This window comes from Pezoporus occidentalis, unplaced genomic scaffold (assembly GCF_034315485.1).
Source record: "Pezoporus occidentalis ecotype Australia unplaced genomic scaffold, CSIRO_AGI_Poc_V1 ctg22, whole genome shotgun sequence".
NCBI lineage: Eukaryota > Metazoa > Chordata > Aves > Psittaciformes > Psittacidae > Pezoporus > Pezoporus occidentalis.
This window is the reverse complement of record NW_026914072.1, coordinates 39734-54064: the sequence shown is the minus strand read 5'-3', so window position 1 is coordinate 54064 and position 14331 is coordinate 39734. Positions and strand designations below refer to the sequence as shown.

General features: G+C 40.8%; 2 protein-coding genes across 9 annotated transcripts in view; both read right to left on the bottom strand.

Moving 5' to 3' along the window:
• ZNF143 (zinc finger protein 143) overlaps window positions 1-7621 on the bottom strand; it is a 39229-nt gene extending 31608 nt beyond the window's left edge. For 6 of the 8 annotated variants that reach the window (XM_062620119.1, XM_062620121.1, XM_062620126.1 and 3 more), the window contains exon 1: window positions 7483-7621. The gene's annotated coding sequence lies outside the window, so the exon portion shown is untranslated. Of the gene's footprint in view, window positions 1-4461; window positions 4674-7482 lie in introns of those variants that run through there. The other 2 variants (XM_062620120.1, XM_062620123.1) reach the window with 2 other exon arrangements.
• A 2220-nt stretch (window positions 7622-9841) lies between these two features.
• IPO7 (importin 7) overlaps window positions 9842-14331 on the bottom strand; it is a 41235-nt gene continuing 36745 nt past the window's right edge. Inside the window, exon 25 of the mRNA XM_062620115.1 lies at window positions 9842-12825. Within this exon, the coding sequence (XP_062476099.1) occupies window positions 12728-12825 (98 nt within the window). The 3' untranslated portion in view covers window positions 9842-12727. The remainder of the gene's footprint in view (window positions 12826-14331) is intronic.

The window sequence follows — 14331 nt, the reverse complement described above, 5'->3', positions numbered from 1 at the left end:
GGGTTTGGGGCACCTGGGAACTCTGGCAGCTTGAGGACAGCATGAAGAGACCCCATACAGTGGAGCTTGTGGCAAACAACAGCTGGAAAATAGCAGGAATTTGCCATTTAAAGAATAACTATGCCACTGGAGAAAGGAAAAGATCTGCAGTGACAGTAGCAGAAACTCCTCAGAGGGGGGGGGGGGAACCTCCAAACTAAACAAAACAGAAAGATACTGCTGCTTAGAGGATGATTAACATGAAATGGAATGAAGTCTGTAATAACAGTCATGGAAGAAAACTTATGGTTGTAAAGTGCAATCTAGAATGTGCAGGAAGAAAGAACTGGAAAAGAAAGTCAGAAAAAAAGGCTACCCCAGACATTCAGCAACCTTGTGATTGTTCACACTCCTTGTGCAGACAGCACTAGGAAATAATACCCATTTGTTTCATTTGAAAAGAAGTATCACTTTTATTCTTTAATACACTTCTAAACAATGTACAGAACTGTTGTAATATTATAAAACTTGTAAAAACAGCAAACAAAACCAAAACCAAAACCAGGACAGCAGAATAGCAAAAGCACATAACCCCACAATGCTGAAACTTTCATTAAGGAATTTCAGGAAACTGCATTCCCATGTTTGACAAAGCTAGATCCCAAAAGAAGTTCAAATATGTCAGCACAGTAGCATAGTTAGCCTGATTAACAAATATTTGAAAAATCAAAATTAGCACCTACAATAAACATTCTGGTTAAACGCACTTCAACTGGTAATTAACATGCATCCTCCTGGATCTCAGTGCAAAAAAACAACTGATGTAGCTGAAAAACTGACTAGCCCAAAGTTTTTTAGAGGACCCAAGTGCTACATAAAGTAATTTGACAGCTGTAAGCTTGGAAATAAAAACATAGCAGAATTAAGGCTCTCTAAAGTCTTTATATTCCCATATACACCTGTATGATAATCTTTTCCAGTTTTACACTAGAAATCTGTAGCAGGATCAGAAATGATATCCAGATCCTGGGGATGCTTTGATCAAATGCTTTCTTTCTTCATCACCAGCCCTCTCCTTTTTCAGTATCTTACCATTGCACTGAAACACTGATTTCACGCTATAATTGGTCAAATCAACCTTTACTGAATAAAAATAAACTGTTAGACATTTTTAAATTTCTACATGTTTTCTCCTATAATCTTAACATCTTTTACTGTATTTTTTCTGGTCTCTTGTAAAGGCAAGCAAAACATAATTAAAAAGCAATTTCCACCACATCAATCCTCCATGGTATAAAAACAAGGCTGAAATAAAAACCAAAAACCTCTACTGAAGAATATTATAACAGCAGTTGGATTCAAATAAAGGGGCAAGATACACAGTTTATTAGTGAACGACAATTATTTTCTAGACAGCAAAGAACTGTTGTGAATTATGAACCATAGGCTCTAACCCTGTCCCTGGAGAAGGACGTAATTGAGGCTGCTAGCACTGTCAGTTGCATATGTATGATGTATACTCTATGAGTGGCAGCACAGCTAACTTGCAGGGATTCATTGCCCAGAACAGAGGTTTGCAGTCAAACTCAAGGCTTCTTTTTACTCTTTTTGCAGAAACCTTTCAGTTTCACCAGAGATACATCCTAATTCAATGCCACAGTTTGGTATCTTCAGAAATGACATATAAATGCAAGAACAAATTTATTACTGCCATAACCAAGAACAACTCTTCTGACTTCAGTGTGAACAGCAAGAACCATATTCAGCCAGACATAATTACTTTGTTCCAACAATCTTTTTCCCTTATTGTCATTACCATATATTCAATTTACATTGTGAACGCCAGCCACAAATTGTGGATGTTAAAAGTATTGTCAGAGATCAACACCTGCATTTTATAAAATATATAAACAAAAACAAACAAAAAACCACCACCAGTGCAAATAAAGAATGTTTACAAATCCTTGATCTAATATTACAAGATCATGCATTCTGTGTGTCATTTCACATTGTGGGAGTGCTATGACTGCTCTGTTTTTTGAATACATGGAACTCAAAAAAGACCCATAGATCAGAAAGCCACCCACTAAGAAGTCCTACATATGCAGAAAAGGCTCAGGTTGATCCCAAATATGACTGCTAACTTCACATGTTCCTTGAACATATTAAAGAAGAAATTACTGGTTAATCAATGGAGGTCAGAGTAGTTCCATCAGTTTATTAACTGTCAGAAGTGCCGCCAGAAAGCTAATTAAACTTAAGCTGCAGCTCTGGGACTAGCAAATGCTTAGCTCAATTATCACATATGCTTTGGGCAGTACTATTACAACGGCACTGCTTCTAAGTAACTACTTCAACCACCAGCACAGCTTCCTGAGCCAGAGACTTGAAACAGATCTGGAAGTCTTCAGAGAGATCAAATTCCAAAAATCCTGCATGAAAGGTAACAAGCAATTGAGATACACAGAGCATCATTTGCAGAGGTACAGAGACCAGGATCTGGAAAACCTTACTGAAGTACAAAAAAGTATACTGATGCACCTGGTTAAGGATCAATGCACTCATGAGACCATTATTCTTAACACACTGCTGCATAGGCTTGCTTGAGAGTGGGACATACAATCTGTATAGAAACATCAAATTCAAATATAACTGAAAACACACATCATTCAGAACACTTGTGTGTGTGTATGAGATGGTTCGCAGGTGTACTGCAACAGGAATAATGTAACTCACCTACTAAAACAAGTCAGCGAGTTTCTCTCAACTTAGCCAAACTCGTATAACCTATGCTCAGTCTCCCTTCTTTTCTAAAAACAAACCCCATTTCCTTACTGCAGACTGACTACTAATAAATTATTTTTAATAGGAAAAAAACAAAACAGTAAGGATAAATAATTATATTATTCACACTCAGAAAATGAATGTTGGGCCTCAGATGAGAAAAAAGCTTAAGCTATGATAGGTCACCTGATTTTCTGTTTTATAATTGAAAAATACCTTTAAACTTCTAAGGAAAAAGAAAAAATTCCAACAAACTAACAAAACCAAACAACCAGAAACCTTTAAATAATTTTAGCACACATTAGTGAAATAAAGCACTAGGTTTCATTCCAAGTGGATTTTCCCCTAAGAAGTCACAAAGTAAGAAACACACTTAATCAACAAACCTGTGTTTTTAAAACTACTGGCTTTGGGGGGCTGTTTTTTGTGTGTGTATCAAATATATATACACACAAAGTCCTGGCTATACAAAGAAGGCATACAGATGATGCATGTCAGCATTGTATTCAAATTACTCCTAGAAATGAGTACTAACGCCTATCTACAGCAAATGAATACCATTAACTTCTGAAGCATGTCAGGATTAATCCTTAAATCATAAACCTTCCAGTTACATTGGTGAACATTTTAAATAAAACTAGGAATGTTTGGAGAATAGGTGAATATTTAAGAAGGGCTAAAAATGCAGAAGAAATGAGACCAACTGTTTCTATCAGTGTTTTACTGTCATGTCAAACAGACTTCCAACTCTTCAGTTGTCAAGAAATCACAGAAATGTCTAATTTACATCACCTGCAAATCTACAGGGAGTGCCAACAAAACAGGGAATTTCGAGTAAGTTGTTTTGCCTGGTTATGAGTTACTTAGTAATCTAATAACTGCATTAAAAATGTATCCGTGTTAGCCATAACAGTTAACAGCAGTGGTTTTTTTAGTCTGTGCTTGTATTTCAGGAACTCAATGAACAGCCAATGGACTGCCAACCTTTACCCTGAAGTACAAATATAAATTGAAAAATGGTACATTTTTATATATTCTAAGAAACTCTGTGTAGTGCCATGTTAGCTCAGTATGAATACAATTAGGGTATGGGCAACAGCAATTAACGTGCAAAACCAGATCCATCTTCCAATTCTAGACGTGTCTGTCATCAGAAATGAAATCCAAAAGCATTAACTCAAGAAGTGTATACAGAAGAAAACATTCAGCAGACAGTAAAAGGCAGACTGAGGGAAGCACCAAGTTAGTTGTAAGTTAACACTGATGTCAACTTTGAATATCACAGAACTTGCTGGAACTGTAAATTCCCTTCAAAACTGAGAATTTAGTTTATTTAATAAGTATTATCTTGGTGGAGCAGAGTACAATCCCACTGTACAATTAAAAAAGCAATATAACCCAGAAAATTTTAGCACACTTAGTCATTGGAAGCATTTGCCAATTTAGTCCAATTTGGGTTTTAAGTACCTGATGCATGGAGGACCAAAACCATACTCCCTTTAGCAAGCACAACTAAGGGCAGATCAAGTTACAGCCTTCAGGTAGAAGCAGAACCCCATAAATCCCATTGTGCCATGAGCGAGGCTTCCTTCCCCCCTTCCCCAGAAATGCGGTGTCCAATGGACAGGCACCTCCCTCTGATTCCTCACTCAATCCTCAGAACAATACCTATGCGCACCTCTGTTTACAGGAGCTTGCATTTCAGAGCTGAATTCTCACATTCCAGAAGAGGATCCATCTGTTCAGATCACAGTCCATCCTAAGGATCGATAATCTAAGCAGAAACCTTCTTTCCGTGCTTTGGGATCTTTTGTGGCACAAGGCACAGAAACAGACTACCCAGTTCATGCTCGCTCTTCCAGCCCAGAAGAGATTAAAACCCAAACTACCCAGCAATTAACACAAAAAGAGCAGAAAGCCTGCTGTTGAGCTATAGAAATGCACAGGAGATTTAACACAGGAATAAAGCCAGTGGCGAAAAGGCAAAGGTTGGTCTGAGATGTTATGGTATGTTCCCCAAGGAAGAGGTTACAAGTCAAAATGCAGACAGGAAAAGACTAATGAAGATATTGGGACTCCAAGGACACTGAGACGAGTTAGATCTTCCTCGCGAGCACTTCCTTTTTGTCCATTAAAACGCCTGAAACTGGAGGAATTGCCCTGATTATCAGGAATGTGCTGTTTGCTTTGTGTGTGCAAATTCATCCAAATTCAGCTGAGCCCTATGCTTTGGAAAACAAATAGTTTCGCAGGTGCCAATTAAAGACTCCTCAGGATTTAATAACAATGTTTCTCGGAGACTCCAACTATGCTGAAAGCATGTTTTAACCCAAATCTCTTAAAGCCAAAATTTACATGCAACAACAAGAAAAGATCAACATCCCGCACTCTAAATGAAGCCAAATTACACTGTAGAAGAAGCAACTCAGTTCAAAACTGGTTTTTTTTAGCTTTATTTTAAAACAAAACCTACACATTTTAAAACGAATACACACACACACAATGTTTTTAGCTATGCCCAGAAAACAGCGCCCAGCAAAATGCCATTTCCACCACCGAAGTGAAAGAAAGGGAACCTTCAGCCTAATCCCTCCACACATCTACCAGACCCATGGGTGGGAAAGCAGCCCTCAGGCAGCCCACTCCAGCAGTGCAGCTGTGAGAAGGCACAGCAGCAGCCTGTGACAGACCTGTGCACCGCACAAACTACCAGTTCCCTTCTCCTGGGGAGTACATAACAGCAAAGTGTGGGCCAGCAGCAGACTGCTAGGCTGAAACAATACATCATTTGAGATATTCTAGAGACAAACATTTTGGCATCTATTACCAGGGACTATTCATCATTTCATTATTGCTGCGCTTGTCTCCTCTCAGAAAAGGGATTGCCAGCTCATGACAGAAGTATTTTGACGCTGAAGTATCAAATGCTATACAGGCATGACAGAGTGAAGCTCGTGTGACTTTCTAGCTAAATAAAATTTTACACTTGCTTAAGCGTTTACTTTATTTGAGCCTTTAATATAAGGCAAAATAACTATTCCTCAGATAGGATACTAGAAATGAATTATTACTCCATTACAGTATAGAGAACAGTTTGTGAGTTATGCAATTTGAAATACATTTCTCAAAATTGTTTAAAATGCTTATTTTTACATCTCACTTAAGCTGCAATCTATTACCAAGCAGTCATATATGTATTATTTGACTACATAGCCCTGAGTTTCATCTTCTGCACTGATTCAGACCAATAGCTTCTAACATACATACAGCTTGAAAACTCAAGACTTTAATGAACGAGATACAAAGAAATAAGCCATCAAAATACAGTTGCATGGTACTCTGCCATTCTAAAGCCATACGGCAAATACACAAAGCAGCTAAAATCTACTGCACGGACACTACTCCTCTTAAAAAGCTACTAGGTAAGAACAAACGTAGTTTTTCAGGTACAATCATCCTGAAGCTACAAAAGAAATACCTTGCACATAGTCCTCTGAGGTGCAACAGATTTACAACACCTGAAACAGAATCTTGGGAGTACTGCATGGCAAAAGAAAACATTTTTTTTTAAAGCCTGTCAGGTTGCAGCTTTTGTATCACTGGAACCAGGAATAACGTTCCTTGAAAGTACTGGTATAGCTCTAGCATATAACGCCAAGTGTACTTCTTTGACAGATCAAACCAAACCCTTAAGAGATGTTATAAACAACCGGAACTGCTCAACAGCAGGCTTGCTATAACAGCAAACTAAACTAGTACGAAAGTCACCTCATTTTTCCTTTAGGAACACCGCATTTAAGACCTCATTAGGAAAAAAAAGAAAAAAAAAATCTTTGCGTTACTGCAGGCAATTTTTCTAGAGAAACACCTTCTCGGTATCCTGTTCTATGAGAAGTTCGAGACAACAACCGATGAAGGACACAAGAAAAAGCAGCTGTGAAACGCTCAAAATTATTTTGCGTGGTATTTTCGCGAGTTGAAATGAACTAAACCAGACGGCTTCTCACGCTCCGTGTAAGGCCCTTCTCCTGTGCTAGCACGGCACCAGCCGCGCTTACGGCACTACAACACGGCAACGTCAAAAATAAGCAACTTCGTGCGAGAAAAGCGCACTGCTCCTTCCCAAACGCGTGCGGGTCGAGCCGCACGTCAGGCCGAGCAAGCTCTGGAGACAATTAACGCCGCTTTGCAAGCTTGCTCTTCGTCAGAATGGAAACGACACAATAAAAAACGGAAAAAGAAAAAAGTAAAAATAAATCAGAAGCCAGATTCAGGCGCGGTGGGAGCGGTGCAGGATGCCCACCAGGACACCCCTCCCAGCCTTGAGGCAGCAGCTAACGGGCGCCCCGCACACACGAGGGGGCGGCCGGCCTGGGGCGGCCCGCGCCCCTCGAGGGCAAGGCCGAGGAGGGGGCGGCGGCGCGGGCTCGGCGCGCCCCGCGGTGCGGGCTGCCGGCGGGCAGGCGCGGACAGGCCCGGTGAAGGAGAAAGGGGAGGGAAGAGGCTGGGCCGCGCGGAGCAGGCGAACGGCGGAGCCGCGGCTTTATTCGTGTGGGTCGGTGCCGGCGCTGCCCCCGCTCGCTGCCCCTCGCCGCCTGCCTGCGCTTGGCGCGGCGGGCGAGGCCCGTGGCGGCGGCCCGCGGCGGCGCGGCAGCCCCAGCCGGAGATGGCGGTGGTTAGAATAAGGCACACTGGGTAAAAACACATTTATATACTAACCTCGCCGAGAAATTTTCCAACAATTCCTCCGTCCGACCACCATGCACCAGGACAGGAAACGGCCGCCTCAACGCCCGCCCGTCTCAGCACCGCCCCGAGCCGCGCGGGCGGGCCTCGCGTACAGCACCACCACCGCTCCCATTGGGAGCTCCGCGCCGTGCGTCACCGCCTCCGCTCGCCATTGGCGGCCTCCAGGCCCCGCTTTAATGCCCATTGGCTAGACGCCCGTGGTCCCGCCCCTCAGCTTCATGGCGTCTGTGTTATGCTGGGTTCGGGGCAGCAGCCGCCATTTTGTACAGCGGGGAGCGAGGGAGCTAGTGCGTCAGCAGGGGAGCGAGGGAGCTGGGCGCCATTTCCTGCCCCGGGGAGGCCGTCCGGCTGCGGCACACGGGGACGCCGCGGGCCGCTCGGTGGGCACCGCGCGGAGGGAGCAAGTGAAGGAGGGGAATCCGCGGCCCCGGGCGCGCCCTGAGGCGGCTGCCCCAGGCAGGGCGGCCGGCCCGCTGCGGCTTGTCCGAAGTGGCGCGGCCCTAGGAGATGGACCCCTGAAGCTGTGCCGCCCGGCGCTGGCGCGGAGGAACCAGAGGCTCGCCCACGGCCGCCGTGGGCTATGGCCCCCACAGACGGCGCCGGTGCGTCCGGCTGGGCCTGAGGTGCCGCAGTCTCCGTGGAGGCAGGCGGTGCGCGGGGCTCCGAGCCTCGGCGGCCGGAGGGACAAGTGCTGTGCGGCGGGGCTGCCAGGGGCACGTTATCTTCTGCCATTTCAGCCCTGCTCTTGCGGATAAGGACTCTTCTTAAAGCTACGTTGAGAATATTTATCCTTAGATGGAAACGTGCACCAGGCCAACAACGGCTCCTCGGGCAATTAAAGGATATTACAACTATTTCGGTAGATAATTGTTGAAGAAAATCCAACTGTGCAATTAACATGAACTGTCACCCCTGACAGGATAATGTGCCCAGATCTGTAGTGCTTAATTGACGTTTTTGAGCATAAGACAGTAAAACATTTTAAGATTTTTCTGCCTCCAGAATAATAGCTCTAAATTCTTGGCAGTCAGACAGTAAGGGCTAAACCAGCTTATTCTGGAATAGGGCTAACAGCAGTTTTCCTTTCTTAGTTTCAAGTTTTCCTTCCTGTTTATTAATTGGAAACTTTCACCCACCCAGAACACAAATTATACTGCCATCACTTTGACGTACAGTAGCAGACCCAAGACAAGATAAAATTCTGTTTGGGGTTTACCAACTCTTTTATGTTAATAGATCACTCATTAACATCTGTCAGATCCTCAACTCTTGCCCTATTCTGAAGTGCTTGCTGTTTCTAGCATCAACCTTTTGTTACAGAAAGCAGAAATATGATAATACCAAGCCAGCGATACACTATTTAAGACAGAAGCTACATATTGATAGTGAAGTAACTAGTAATCAGTATCACAACACCAGACAGCTTTTCCACATTCCTGGTTCTGGGTATGTGGAACCCCCCACAGAACACAGGGAAGAGAAAAAACCAGCTCAAGGAACTCAGCTTTGGCTGTTACAGACTCTAAAAGCAGAATACAGTCAGCCTTGGATGTTCCAAACTTCCAAATTTTGATAAACTTGTACTTTTACATTCAGGTGAAAACTTGGGATACTGAATTGAGCGGAAATGTGGAACTGCAGTGCTCTACCTAACTACATTTAACAAAAATAAACCAAATGCCCACGTCTGCATAGATATTCAGAGGTGGTGGTCATCCATTGTTGATCACATAGCAAAGATGAAGACAAAAGTGGGAATAGTTAGCAAGAGAACATATGTATGAGGAAGGACTGAAAAGAACACATTGGAAATGTGCAAAAATAAAACCCACTGAGAAGCTTCATGATGTTTCTATTTGAGAGCTGATGGTGGCAAGAGGCAGAAATTTCCTTTAGAATAAAAATCAGTCTATAAAACTAATGAGGTTACTAGGCATTATTAAAATGATCTGCTTGTTTATTGTGAGGTATTTGGTAATTAATCCACTGCAGACTTCTTGAATCTTGCAGCAGTAATTCTAGGCTACAAGAGATTTGAACGGAGCTTTGCTGTACTGTGCTGACAACTGTGAAAAATTCTTTTAAGGGCAGTGATTTAGGAAAAAAATGTTACTAAATTTATCGAATATGGCAACATTTAAAAACAGTGTTTGAGAAAGCCTTTTATATTTAACACAGTTAAGAGAACTGTGGTTGTGCCTGGCATTTCCCTGAAGAAGTATTTTACAGAGAAAAAATAGAAAGCTTAGAGCTATGTAACTAGAACAGGACTCCAAAGTACTATAAGAATACAGCTACATTCAAAACACCACACTGAGATGAGTGAAGATAAGGATTTGCTTTAGATGTTTATTAATCCAAGATCTTCCATAATAGAAAAAAAACAGAGGCTTTAAATTTCCCACCTCTTCCTTTAGAGTTGCATTATCCTTGAAAATGGAATGGATAAGTGCAAGTTCTAGGAGGAAGATCAATTTTAAATGTGACATAAGTGTTATCACTGAAATTGATATATTGCATCACAAAATGCACTATCACCACCAACAACAATGCAAAATTGTTTTGCAATTTATATAAATACATTTCTTGGAGCAAAAGAAAGCAAAGTTCTAAATCCATTCTTAAAAAATATGCTCCTTGCTAACCAGTCTAGCGACACATAAAAGCACCCTTGAAGTAAGACTGTATTCCTCACAAGATAAAATTCTTCCCTTGACTCGTAACTTGAAAAATGTAATTGTTCCAGAAATGACAATGGCACTAAAACTGGTGATTTTCCCCTCATTTTTTCAGTATGCTTTGTATATGGAGCCTTTTCACTCCTGCTCTGTTGCATCTTCCACTGTGAGGCAAAGTGTCTCATCCGTCCTAAGAGGTTCTCTTACGCTTCTGGGGATGTGTAACAAGATAAGCAGATACCAACAAGCAGATGTTCAGAAATTATTTATGTCAAACTGGGCATTTTTCAAGGTCAAGGAATGCACAGGAAAAGGCATGCTGTAATTATGTCTGTCACTTTTTGTCTACAAAAATAAAACCTTGTCTAGAGATATCTTGAAGCCGGTGTACACCCGTACGTGCTCATGAGCTACACATTTACAAAAAAAACCAAACAGTTCTGCTATATGCACTTGGCCAGTCAGCTAAAGATTCAAAAGTACTACTGTGGTACTCATACCACTACTGTAATGGATACTCTCATTCAAGGCTTAATATTTTAGGCTTTTCCACATCAGGTGCAATATCCATCCTTTTTAAGTCCACAATCTGCTTTTAAAGTATCCCTTTGGTATTCGGCTAGGGCAACGTGGCATTATAGTCCTGGCTCAGTCTCTCACATAGCACTGTGTGCGCAGGGAATTCTGTTTGCCGAAGAAAGGCAGACCAGAGAGGAGTGACTGGAAAAACCCATTACACCTGCTCAGAGAAGTGCTAGTGGTTGTGCAGCAAATGGAAGGCAGAGCATGGTGCTGGTCAGCCCATCAAGGAAACCCCAAACCACCAATTCCTGCTACTCTGCTGATGCAAAAAAACACACCACACAAACCAATTTTCTGAAGACTGCATTTTGAGTATCATAATATATATATATGTTCATTTCATTTTTACAGATATAAACTCAGTTTATTTTAACCTGTATTTAAATTTTGGAGGCTTACATTAAATTAAGGTAGCTTGTTTAATATCCATTGTAACAGCAGGTGACATTTTCATATAAAAACAGCCAAAAGAAAAAAAACAAAACAAAACAACCCAAAACATTTGATTTAAAAGACCTGACACCACCGATCTCAAGGGAAGATCAGAAACCTATGGATTTTTGCTTTTAGAAAAGAAAAAGGGGGCATTTAAGCCAACCCATTCACAGCATCTCCCTGCTGGCTTCTTCATACAGTGGTTTTGATAGTGGTCCCAGAGGGATCTGTATTTTGCCTCTCTAGCTAAAATACTAGTTACTATAGCAACTTTGAAGGAAGAAAATTGTGGCTTCAAAAATGAAAGATTGGCAAAACTTCAAATACACTGTCTGGATTAGGCAGACAACAGCACACACGAATACTGGGAGTGCAGAAAGAGGGGGACTGAAATGCAAGAGTAGTGCACCAGCACTACTACACAGGCTGAAAAAAAAAAAGAGTATTTTGCAAAATTAGGGGAAAAAATTACCTTTGTAGATTATAGCCCAGATTAGCCAAATTAAACTGCTGTGTTTTTAACAGACTGCATGTATAGATGTTTCATCCACACACTTCAATTAACTCTGTAAGAGCAGAACTTCACATACCTTATTTACCTGCTTTAGAAAAGATAACATTTTCCTCAGTGCTTACAGTACATACCTGTATCCAAATTTTACCTTGTACAGTGCGATCTTTAAGAAAAACAAAGGACACAGAGGGTGTTGCTATTTTTTCTTTAGCAGCAATGAAATATCACTAACCCCTTTTTACATAACCAAATTCAAGTCACAACCAGAGGTGACTGCACCACAAAGTCACCAGGTACAAAACTGCTAGTTCATTTTAAATTAATACCTGGAAATTATTTTCCCCAATACATCCCTTATTTTTTATTTTTATAAACAGCAAACATTTTGCTATTTTTGTACATAGGCTAGCAGGCTTGTTTCAATATGAAAGTGCTAATTCATTTACAGATTTATCAGTTATGTAGTGCTACATTAAGTGTCCAATATTCTACATATGAACAATCTTTATAAATGGAAATGATGAAGATTAAGTAAGGCTATCTGATTACCTTATCTTATTTACATTAAAAGAATAGACACCCAATAGGAAGGGAGAAATGGGAAATAAATTGGGCAAATACTCATACTGCCACAGGTGTAAAAATCAAGTCTGCCGTTTAGCTTGTACTGTAAATGAGACATTTTAAATAGTCCTGCAGCCCATGCCTGTTATTTTTTTCTTCAGAAAAAGAAAAGCTGCCTTCATGATGTCCCCTCTTGATTTCCAATTTCCAAAGTGTGTCATTTGAAGCTTTAAATTCAGATTCTTCCTATCTTCAATAAAACCTCTGGTTTGCTTTCCAGTATTAGGTTGCATGACCAGGTCCCTCTTCTGGGGCTTTTGTCCAATCTATTTATCAATTAGCTTAGAGTGAGTTGTAGATAACATGAACCAGTTCTGGAACCACTATTGGGAGGAACACAAGCTCTTCACTACAATCACACAGTAGCAGGAAAAGTGATAATTCAATTCATTCCTGGGGCAGGGCCTCCAAAATTAAATGAAGTTGGCACAACCGGAGCATTGAATTTGTATCCTCCATGCTTTTCAATCATTTTGGATTCTAAAAAAAAAAAAAAAAAAAACAGAAGGAAGGTATTTTAGTGTGTGTGTAGGGGGGGAAGACAGATTAAGATTTTGTGACTGACCGTTTTGAGTCTCTCAGAGGTTTAACGTTGGGTTAGCCAAGAGAGTAATCAGCACCCACAAAGTGGAAATGTGCCAGGCCCCAAACAACAGATGGACTATTTATTTATCAATATTGTTATGCTTAAATTAACTTATCTTTTAAAAGCCCACAGTTCAGCTTTTGGGCACAAGTTTGTAATCTTTCACATTTCAGAAATAGGACCTGAATGGATGGTGGACTTCTAAACTTGCTAATAGTCACCCAATTCTTTCTAATTAACATTAATAGACTTTCCAATCAAATCAGTAACAGAGCACATGTACAAAAAAAGCAATACACAGATATTAACTAACTATTCCAATGTTCCTATCTCAATTCAACAATACAAGCAGAGATAGCCACTGAAGCACATGAAACAGGCATTTTAGTATACCCGCATTTCCTCACCCGTAGCCAGGCAGATAATCTGCAGTTTAGGTTACTAGACCATATAACACAATTCTGAGAGAAAACCAGCAAGTTTATCCTTTTCATTTTCAACCAAAACTTAAGATCTTTAGGCATCTGAGGCCCACATATCCATCACTGCAAATAACAGTGACAGTTAAGCTGTCTGGTTTTATTAGCTGCATATTCTGTCCTTCAAACATTACTGTAACACTAGTTTTCACAAGCTCTAATACATGCACAACTGAAAATTAGATTGGTAATTTATGTTGTTCCTCTACTACAATCTAGATCATACTGAAGGTGGTTTATATTATTCCCAGGTCAAGATAACAACACTTATTAATGTCTTAAAGTCCTAAAGTCTATGAGCTTTCTCCTACCTCAAAACAGTTGTAATCTCTCCCTGTCTGGGAATACATCTCATTATCTAGAGGATCTGCATTTTGTCTCAGTTTCTTTGGAAACAGGCCAGAAAAGTGCTGCCATGGCTGATGAAGGACAGGAGGAGAACATGAGCTGGGGAGCATTGTTTTGTTCCCTCCTGGCTCCATAGTGCACAGAAGACAAATCTCTTAGCTTACGGAAATTCTTCTTACCTACATTAGAGATAATTATATTCCTTCTAACAGGATGTCCCCATATGTGGAAGACAGCCTAAATGGGGTATCACTATGCTCTGATAGTAAGCACAATTTTCCTGTAATAATCTAGTTTCTTGAGTTAAACTTCACAATCTGAACTTAACTTGCACTATGAATAAGCAGCTGAAAAAGAAAACAACAAAACAACTCAATTCTTTTTCATAAAATGCACAAGTAGAACATAAACCTCATCAGTATGTCTAGAGCTTGACAGAGGTCACAGGGAAACTATGTTATAACCATTAAAAGTGGATCATTCTGGACACTTACAAGCTTTGTGAGGCAATTTAGGCTGTTTTCTGACAAAAAGTACTTATAAAATCTGCATTCTCACTACCAATCTTTTATT